The sequence below is a fragment of the Alosa pseudoharengus genome, unplaced genomic scaffold, assembly GCF_046254945.1.
Source record: "Alosa pseudoharengus isolate Yale_2024_CS ecotype anadromous, Long Island Sound unplaced genomic scaffold, YU_APseudo_1.1 YU_APseudo_1.1_scf_14, whole genome shotgun sequence".
Classification (NCBI taxonomy): Eukaryota; Metazoa; Chordata; class Actinopteri; order Clupeiformes; family Clupeidae; genus Alosa; species Alosa pseudoharengus.
Window position 1 is genome coordinate 23,965,645 of NW_027468609.1, and position 11,147 is coordinate 23,976,791.

The window sequence follows — 11,147 nt, forward strand, 5'->3', positions numbered from 1 at the left end:
CAGAAAGTTTCATGTGTGCATTGTGTGTGTGTGTGTGTGTTTGTGTGTGTGTGTGTGTGTGTGTGTCTGTATTTATTTATTTTTTTTTTCCTCCCTCTCCACGAAGACAACACAACTTTGACAAAAGTGTTGGAAAAACAAATTATGTTTAATGTTTTATATCCTTCACAGCCACAATTCACCATTTTGGGGTGCAGCCGTGGCCTACTGGTTAGCGCTTTGTACTTGTAACCGGAGGGTTGCCAGTTCGAACCCCGACCAGTAGGCACGGCTGAAGTGCCCTTAAGGAATACACCTAACCCCTCACTGCTCCCTGAGCGCCGCTGTTGTTTCAAGCAGCTCACTGCGCCGGGATTAGTGTGTGCTGCACTTCACTGTGTGTTCTGTGCTGAGTGTGTTTCACTAATTCACGGATTGGGATAAATGCAGAGACCAAATTTCCCTCATGGGATCAAAAGAGTATATATATTTATACTTATACCTCAGCTGTGCACTTTTTTATCATATTCTCATGGGGTAGTTGTCAGAATGCTTTTTAAAGCAAAGAAAAGCAGTCAACATGCTCAACATAGGCTGGGAACACCTTAAGGAAAACCATTCCAAGTGTCTAGGCTATATAAAGCTGGTTGAGTGTGTTATCAAAAGTGTGTTATCAAAGCCTATTTCATATTGTTAATCTTCATTATTGTTTTGAAATGAAATAAATAGTAAAAATAACTAAATAAAGAAAACACAGAAAACCCATGAATGAGTCAATGTAATAAATGTGACTGGTATAATATATGCTGATTTTTTTCTCTCTCAATATTTTTAGCCTGAACCTTGCTCTTTGGGTCCGCCTGGAAAAGATCCTTCGTTTTACAACTTAGGGAAGTATCCAGCTGGTTTTGTTGAATGCACACGATTGCACATGATTGTGATTGGATCCTGGATTTTGGTAATTCGTAAATTGGACGTAATTTGTTCACAGTAATTAATAAGGTCCGTTCAGTTCAAATGGTGTAGGATAAGCTTAAGTTAAGCTTGTAGTCAAGGTTGAGTAACCAGTTTCAAAATTTCCTGAATGTTTTTGACATGACTCTAAGTCATGTGGTAATATAATAGGCTACCTGGATAATAGTCTGGAAAAAGAGGAGCGGCTGAAGCTGAGGATAAAACTTCCTTACACAACCCAAACAGTCAAACTAAATCAAAACCTTTGGAGAAACTACTTGTCTTAACATTGATAATGAATTTGTTATAAAATACATATTATACATATATTACATTATATAATTAGATATTTGCTATAATAAGACATATTTAATTTGAGTACCAGTAACTCAATTATTTATATTCAAGGTCTCCTTGACCCTTCTCCATTTACCAGCATTCACTATTTAACTGCATTCTCCACAAGTCAAAGTGCCCTAAAGACACAGCCCATTGGTATTTAGTGCAGCCAATACTGCACACCATGACAACTATGTCGAACAAAAACTATTGAAAACACTTATAGGCTACAGCTCAGTTTGATTATTTTAATGTGCTTGCAAAGGATCATAGGACTCAAACACTCGAAAGTTGAGTTGATATTTAAATATGTTTTAGCTTTACAAATAATAATAGTTAGGACTACGTTTCGTATTTCAATTATTACTTTGTGATCATAGACTGTAGGCTATATAGTCTATGGTTGTGATGAATCAATATTTCCAGGTTTAACCCGGTTTACAGGACGTTGGCGGTAAGGCAGTGCTGCGTTACCTGCTCATCAACTCACTTTACACTGCCTACAGGGCTCAACTTCCGTGTTGTGCACCTGTGGCACAGGTAGCCTATACACCTGCACTGCGTGTTCATAAGTGGATACATCTTCGATGATCAAGGCGCATAATACGCTGTTATTATTGAGTAGCAGAACACTGTATCGACGGTTCAATCTAAAAAGAATAGGCCTGTCCCACACCATGACTGAGGACAGAGGAATTTGCGATTTAGCTGTGGTGTCCTTACAGGATAACGAGCCAGAGGCCGACATAGAAGACCGGGAGAGTACTGCCTGCCATCAAAGGAAAACAGACTCGAAACAACCCGAAGACACTTCTTACCATCGGTTAAACGGAGGAACGGATAACGTTGACGAAAGTGGACACGCTGTTGCTTTAACATCAACCAACAATCCAAAGTCCGACGCAGATCCCTCTCAAATGACCTGCGTTGACCACGACTCTGAGTTGGACTGGTTTTGTAGTTCCGAGGGGAAGCTTATATGTTCTCACTGCGCCATTGTGGGACCGTGTCAGGATCATATGGTGACACCACTCGGCACTCAAGCAACAACAGTGAGGGTGAGTGATGTTTAACATTATAATTTCAGAAGTCACATAATATCCTTTTGATGAAGCTTGAATGAATGAGGGAGGACGATGGGGCATACATTTCTATCAGAATGTTTCTTATTAATTGGCTGCACATGTATTGCAACAGGTTTTTGTATTTGGTGCTTGTTTTTACCTGGCATATAGACTAATCATAATTCTCTAAACCATAACCATTTTGCAACATTTGTATTTTGTTTGTCATTGACACAGGTAGGTTTAATAAAAATAACAGTAATCATGAAATGTTTTTACTCCTGGTATTGCCAGAAGGTTGGCTATTAAATGCATTTATGTCACATGGATGTTAAATCATAGTTTATGTCACAGTCATGACTCGGATATGCATGTAAAAACTGGAAATACAAGTTCATGCTGATATTTGAAAGACATGTTGAACTCATGCTTTGGATTACTCAGCTGTAAAGCAAGCTCTCCCCAACATTCCTGCCTTTGACCTAATATAAAATACACATCATTTTCAAATCTCATGGAAATATGTAGCCTAATGTGTAGTGTACTCCAGTATCAATAGATGACCCACTCACACTGTCAGATCAAAGTGTCCTTGTACAGATCTTATTGAACAACAGGAGCAAGGGACAAGTATTTGTAATCAGGAGGATTTCTGTCAGCATTGTGCCTCATCATCATTCTGTTTTTCAATGTAGGGTATGTAACATGCGGCACATAAATTAGTGAATAAATAATTCAGCTATTAATGAATTAATGCATTTGTTTCATGTGTACAGAATCAGCTTGTGGACATCTGTGAGAAAATGCAGATGCAAGCATTACGGATTGAGCGCTTTATCAGCCAAACCTTGTCTGTCAAAGAGAAAGCTATACAGGTAGGAACTGTGTGTGTGTGTGTGTGTGTGTGTGTGTGTGTGTGTGTGTGTGCGTCTCATGACTGAGACTAGGTGTGTTTGAATTTGTGTGGATTTTAATTCCAGTGCAATGCATGCAAATAAAAAGCCTTGTGATAAACATAATACAAGTCTTTAGTTTGTCAACATGTCTGTCCAGGTGTGTTTGTGTGAAAGAAAAAGACTCACAATAGTGAACTGCGTCTCATATGAAATACGAAAAGGTAAACAGCAATACAAATGACCTATACCAATTTTGTATCTTAATACTGTAGAAATAAATAAGTTAAAAAATACATGCTTAGAAATGTAAAAATTAGGTTTTGACAGACATTAAGATCAAAAGAAAGTTTGTGCGTAAATGCTAATATAGCCAGTAAAAGACCGAGTCTGAGTATAGTTTGGCATGACATGGTATAGGGGCAGAGCAGGCAGACTCATAACCAATAGTCACTTTCACCCCTCTATTTCTGTGAGGAGTTGAACAGCCAATCAGACTGGAGCTAGAACGCTCATTGTTATGTCTTCTAATCGAGCATCTACACAACAAAGCGTACAGGAATTTGGCCATGATGTCCACTGCCCACCAAACAAATGAATTCAACAACGCAGCTTCTTACCATGGCAGAATAGAAACAATATATTTTAATCACAGCCTCCTTAAATCTGTGTGTGTGTGTGTGTGTGTGTGTGTATGTGTGCATGTATTGTATATCTATGCTTTGGTTTGACTTTTTCTGGGTTCTGCTGACTGTGTGTAGGCTGATGCGAGTGCCGCGCGGGAGCGCGTGCTGGCCCAGGTCAGCGCAGTGCGGGAGGCCCTGGATGAGGAGGAACAGCGCCTCCTGGAGGCCGTGCAGAGAGAGCAGGAGCGTGTGGAGCAGTGTCTGCTCACGCAGCGCGCTCACTGGAGCCAGGCCCTCACCTCGCTCTCGAGCACGCGCACCAACCTGGTGCACACGCTCACACACTCACAGGATGCAGAGCTGGTGGTGAGACGTCAAGACACTTCATAGATCTTAGGACAATAGAAGGAAGCACATCTTTTGATAGATAGACAGATAGACAGATAGATAGATAGATAGATAGATAGATAGATAGATAGATAGATAGATACTTTATTCATCCCCAAGGGGAAATTCAAGATATATATAGAGTGATTCAATTCAATTCAAAATTCAAGATGATATAGTGACATATACAAAGGCAAGGTCTACAACAGAATCTGGAGAGATAAAGAGAGAGAGAGAGAGAGAGAGAGAGAGAGATATGTACTGCCAAGATGATTCCTTACATATAACACAGTGTTAGTACTCAAACATGTGTGCATGACAATATGTAATGATTGTTTTACAAAGTAATACTCTTCTACCATTGAAACATAAGGAATGCCAGTGAACCACAATTAAATGTTTAACAATAGGAAATGAGGGCAGTACATTTGGCAAGACTATTTCATAATGGTCTTTCACATTGGTCTTAGCGTATATGGTAAATTTGACTGGGTAGAGTATGATTTTAAAGTTGCCATATTGTTTGTATTAGGATATTTGTATTTGGGTTGTGAGACAGAGGAGAGATGAAGGAACATATTGAACGGCTATTCAGAGGTTTATTACAGCTGCACAAACTGATGTTTATGCCATGGTAGTTTGTCCCTACAGTATGTGAAAATGCTAAAAGATGATTTATTTGAAATCGATACAGAACATCATGAGATTAATTATGATAATGGTGTCACTGATCATATCAGTTTTGTTTTCCAGACATCCAGTCAACAAATAAATGACAGGTAAATAATGATTGTTTTGCTGAATACATTACATTGATTTAATGTTTTAAAGGCATTAAAGGACTTTTGTCAGATAGATCAGAATGTTTTAGTTCAATCTTATGCTGTATGTCATTGAAACACCATCAGGGAAAAGTCACATGCTGAGCTTGTGAAAAGTTACTCATTGATAAAATAAGTCACCTGACATTGTCTGACCAATTACCTGTGTGTCCCTGTATACGTGTGTGTGTGTGTGTGTGTGTGTGTGTGTGTGTGTGTGTGTGTGTGTGTGTGTGTGTGTGTGTGAGTGTGTGTGAATGTGTGTGTGTGTGTGTGTGTGCGTGCGAATGTGTGTGTGTGTGTGTGCGTGTGAATGTGTGTGTGTACTATATGTGTGTGTGTGTTTAAGGGTGGAGGAGGCCGAGGGAGTGGGGGAGCCACGTGACACAGAGCAGCTGAATCTCAGCTCAGACTGCAGCGACAGCAGACTCATGCAGGGCCTGTGGGCCAGTGCTCTTCTCCTGGGCCCCTCAGGTTAGTCAGAGGCCTACAGCACAGCGTACCGCGCATAGCCCATCTTCGCCAACACGGTGCTAACATGAAACATGCCACTGATGATCAAGTGCTCCCTTACTCCGATTGTTTTACTGTCCTCCTCCTCCTCTCTCTCTCTCTCACACTTTCATTCTTTATCTATCTATATGTCTATCGATCTATCTACCTACCAGGTAGGCTATTTATTATCTATTTATCTAGGTATGCATACCTTTATCGCACCAACATTGTGGTGTGATATTTCTTCTTAAATTCTGATTCTACTGCTTCTACTTCCTTAATACATTAATACAGCTATTACTACTACCATTACTTCTAGCAGTATTACTATCATTACTATCTTTAATTGTACTACGACTCCTCTCTTACTGTAAGAATACAGAATACAGTATCAGCAGCAGGTCCTAGGCCACTTCAGATCACTGAACCCAGGAAAGGACCGGAACGCATGAAAAACTTTTTCAAACTTTAAGGGCCTGTGGTCCTTGGTCGTCGAGAAAGAAGTGACATTGACAAGCCCAGCGCTGTTCTATAAGTTGAACAGATTTCAACTTTCAGCGCTTTGAATGCTGCAAGGAAAAACGATCAGCACCGAGGGTTTTTTAACGCCGAGGGCGCTGAGCGCTGGGAATGCTGAACTTCATAGGATTTGTAGGATTTTCCCCCTCTTTCCTTTCTGTATTCCTTCTTTATTATTATTATGTATTTATTTATTTTTTCCTTTCTCTCTGTCTCTTTCTAAGTTTCTGTTCCAACTAGAAAACGAATGCAAGGATGATCCGTGCAAATTATAAGGTTACTAAAGAAAAGAAAACAATAAAACAAAAAAAAGATTAAACAATTACAAGGCCCACAAACCAACCCCGCCTGGGTTGTCATCCAAAGTGGCCCAGGACCTGCTGCTGATTCTGTGGTCCTGCTCTCTGAGCACCGACGGGCCAGAGCCAAGGACAAGTGTTACCCATCTTATAGAACAGTGTTTCTCAAACTTTTTCAGACCAGGGACGACTTAATCAATAAAAAAAAAACCTCACGGGCCCCTGCCGTGGCGCAACTGGCTGGGGCACCTGCACCGTACGCCGGCGACCCGGGTTCGATTCCCGCCCCGTGGTCCTTTCCGGATCCCACCCCTGCTCTCTCTTCCATTCGCTTCCTGTCACTCTCCACTTTCACTATCATTAAAGGCATAAAAAAGCCAAAAAAATATACTTAAAAAAAAAAAAAAAAAAACTCACGGACCACCTAGCTAAAAAAAAGAGTAGATCTACTTCAACAGTTTATTACACAATAAGCTTACTCACTGAACCACCTTGCTTATTGTCTTTGCACCTTGCTTATTGTGTCAGAGGATTTATATGATTTAAACTGGCATAGCTTACATATAGGCAGCGTTGCAGAATTGTTTGGATTTACATACAAGTTGGTTCAATATGGCAAACAACTCATCTTATATTTTACCACGTCTGCTCGCGGACCACTTGGGATAGCTTGCAGACCACCAGTGGTCCCCGGACCACACTTTGAGAAACACTGTTATAGAATATAGTCTTCAAAATACATTGAAGACACATCTCTTCTCTCATCACTCACTTTGCCCTGACGGCCTCATGTTTTAATGCCACAGCTATTAAGAACTAAGTTTGCTTAACACAGTGGATGAAAATGCATGCAAATGCACATGTTTTTAGCTGATTATTATTAATGCACTTAAAGTATGTGAATGAGCTATAGACGCAGCTGAGAAATAGACCTCACTTGTCTCAGGCCAAGTCCAATTTAAACGTCAAGAGGTCTCAAATCTTAAGATCTTAAGAATGTATACTCTCGCCTGTTATATGGCGAGCTGGGAAATACCCCCCGCAAACATGCCCCCCCCCCCACACACACACACACACACACACACCACCTATGCTTTTTGTCAAAGCATATCAACAGCATTCTTCATCTACCACTGCCACTGTAACTACTTCTACATCATATAATATCACCCACAAATGTCACCAATGATGACTATATAACCTGAGAAACACAGGCTATCAGATATCAAATGCACAGTAATAACAGGATAACATGTGGTGAATGACACCTAACTATGCAATAAAATGAACTGACCTTCCAGTCCAACATAAAATGATCAAATAATTGCTAAAGCAACATTATAATGAAGGGTTTTCCACTCATCTTTTCACAACCCTAATGTGTTTTATTGCCAATCCTCTGTTTCCAACAGGATATGGCCTCTTAGGTGTTTCCCTAGATTATAATGAGAGAAATAACATGCAAGCACATTGCATTAACCTTAGATAGCAGAGGGTTAAGGATGGAATTTAAGAGTGTGCATTGTTGTGGGGCCAAGTGTCACCAATTTACCTTTAAAACAGTTCACATTGTTCGTTTTATCACTCCATGCCATCTATAAGTTGTCAACTCCCTCATTATTTTCCCCCAGACACTTAACTTTCCCTCTCTTTTTCCTATAATGTTTCCTCTTCACTATTTGGCCGATCACACAACTGTCTTTGGTATGAGTTATGCAGTCAGAGTATCAATTCAGAGACCAAAGTGTTGTAGTTCAACCACAGTTTTTTAGGAAAATCACCATTTACCATACAGCTACAATAAAAGCATTTAACAGAATGTACTATGTGCAGTAAGCCTAAATGTAACAGGACGGATTTTGGTGTTGATCAGGCTCAGAACTTGATTTTGAATATTATTTTAAGTTAAAAAAATACAATTAAGAAATACTTTATTAATCCCAAAAGAAATGTGGGAGTGACAACAGCGCCATCCTGTGCATGTAAATGAAAAAAGTAAAAAATAAGTAAACGATAACAAAAGATGAAAGTCACATTAGTGAGTACTCTGTAAGGTGTGTGGTATATTATTTTCATGAATATAACCGGAAACTTCTTTATAATCTCTGTCCAGCTCATGGGCCTGCCAACCTGCGTTTCCAGGAGCGTTCAGTCAGTACCATGCTCTCTCTGTCTGCTGATGAGTGCACGCTCACCTTCCTGACTAAGCGCGCCCGCCAGTCCCCTCCGTACGACCCGGCCCGCTTTGACTGCTGGCCGAACGCCCTCGGCACCCTGGCCATCTCCTCGGAGACCCACAGCTGGGTGCTGGATGTGGGCCAAAGTGCTGCCTACAAGGTCTCTCCTTCTTGCACTTCAGGATCGCTTCACTGTCCTGTCTTGTCTCTTGTCTCTGTTCTCTTTCTATCTCTCTGTTTTTCACCTTCACTGTTCTCTGGTCACTGCACATTCCATGACCTTTTACATTATCCATGTTGATTGTTTTATCACTTTTTAAAACCAATGTTCTATTTTTAGAATAACTATGTGGGATAAGAGGAAAAAGCTTTTCCAGTAACAACATCATCTTACTCCTTCTCCTCTTCTATATATCTTCTCACTCTCCTCCGTCTACCCTTTAGGTTGGAGTGTGCTATGCCAGCATGGACCGTAAGGGCTCGGGAAACGGTGCGCGGCTGGGCTACAACGACCGCTCCTGGGTGCTGTCGCACTACGAGGGCGACTTCACCTTCTGCCACGCCGGGCGCCACACATCTCTCCATGTGATCCGCAGACCCAGGCATGTTGGGATACTGGTGGATTGGCCCAGCCAGACACTTCTGTTCTACGACCCGGACTCCTACTGCGTCCTGCATGCCGTCAGTCACCACTTCACCGCCCCCTTGCTGCCAGCTTGTGCCGTTGCTGACCGCAGCGTCACACTGCTGCATTGACCAGAGCAGGGCAGATGGACAAAGGTGTAGCTCAATTTATATGGTAAAAAGAGAATGTAAGGTCTGCTTATAACTATTTTGCTGCTGCAGTGCAATAATCGTGAGCTTGTACTGGAGGGGAGCTGTGGTACAAGTGGCAGCATCCTGACCACATACATTACCCGATCCCATCCACATCTCTCTCTTCCACCTGGTTTCTGTCACTCTCAACTCTCCTATCTGTAAATGCACCCTCCACCCCTAATCAGACACACACACACACACACAGATGAACATACATACACCTTTTTACAGCCTTTTTAGTCCGGCAGTCCTTCTCATACTCTCTGGCTGACTCATCCCAGCATTTCAGGATTAATGATCAATCATGACAATAATAGCTCTTTCAATGTAAATATGAAGATCCAGATTCTCATAAATTAAGTTGCAAGAGTCACTAGTGAATGACACCACTGAAGACTATTTCCCTAAAGCCACAGGTGTGTTGAGCATGTTGATTGACAATATTCATGTTTTTCTCTTTTTTTATCTCTTTTTTTACTTCAAGCCATTACTCTTATCCAGAGATTACTGAATAATCATGTTGGGATATGCTATATCATGCAATGTGATTGGGATGTTGATTATTGATTGATTAGTGTTGTAGATATTTCATTAATGCTGTTTTTGCATTATTCATCAATCACCTCACCTGAAAGTATTTATTTTGATTATAGCCTACTGCCTATTATATTTTGTGTAGTTATGATTGTGTAGAACTAAGTATATATTATGTAGTAACAATTTGTATGAAAGTGCAGTGCATTCATTGAGAAAATGATTCACCGGTTTTTCTAAAAAAAAAATCTCTTAAAGAATTGTTTGACATTTAATATAGATTTGTATATTTATTTCATGTTATTTAATAATGGCATTAGTTAAGAAACTAAGACTTTTAGTTTTTGTGTCAGTACCATGAGACAACAACAAAAAAGAAAATGAAAGATAACAACCAGCAGATGTCAGTAGTGCTTGAAGGCATGAGAAGGTACCATTATGAGTCATTACAGGTTTCAAGTGGAAAACTGCACACCGCAAATAAAGATCTGTGAGGAAAGCACCACCAAATCCTAAGTGCAGTAAATCTATGTGTGATCTGCAATGTGCAGAGGTGTATTTGGTCTTTTTGGTTTGTGTCTGGTAAACTGATTGATATTTTGTTAATGTTGTTTTTTGCATCATTAATCAATTACCTAAAAGTATTTATTTGGATTGTAATGCTTATAATATTCTCTGTAGTTATGATTGTGTAGAGCTAAGTATGTACTATGTGGTAACAATTTGTATGGAAGCGCAAATGCAATGTTATTTACATTTTTCCTCAGTTGCTTTGGTGCATTTCTCAGATCAGAATTGAAATTCAAACTCCATATCATCTCACTTGTGCATAAACATAATTTTTATTGCCTTGAACAAACAACAAATGCTTTAGTACATCCAGGCACTTGATTGTGTACAAACGTCTGTTGTTTTTCACATTTTCAATTTCTAATGTCATGTTGGTCAAAATGCACTATACTGGTCCCCTGCTGAATAGTCATACCCCATAAAACTTTAAGGCCTTATTTCATCGCTTGAGTCATTACTAAATGTGTTGAACTAGCTGTCATAGTCGTCATAGTCTGTCTATATACATATATGTGACCTGACAGATAGGAACGTCAGGATGTATAGAAAGTTGTACAGTGGTCCACAACTCTGAACAAGGGGTGGTTTACTGTATATTGGTTATTTTTCATTTGCACAATGCTGTAAAAGACTTTGTTTTCTTTATACTGTCACAATGTTTGTCAACAGTA

General features: G+C 40.1%; 1 protein-coding gene across 1 annotated transcript; it reads left to right on the plus strand.

The window, feature by feature from the left end:
* The first annotated feature begins 1,807 nt into the window (after nt 1-1,807).
* bspry (B-box and SPRY domain containing) lies at nt 1,808-11,147 on the plus strand. Its single transcript, XM_076284277.1, has 7 exons — nt 1,808-2,330; nt 3,113-3,211; nt 3,991-4,221; nt 4,996-5,021; nt 5,413-5,537; nt 8,490-8,713; nt 8,998-11,147. Exons 1-7 carry the CDS (start codon nt 1,860-1,862, stop codon nt 9,307-9,309), a joined length of 1,488 nt encoding a protein of 495 aa, XP_076140392.1. The 5' UTR covers nt 1,808-1,859; the 3' UTR covers nt 9,310-11,147.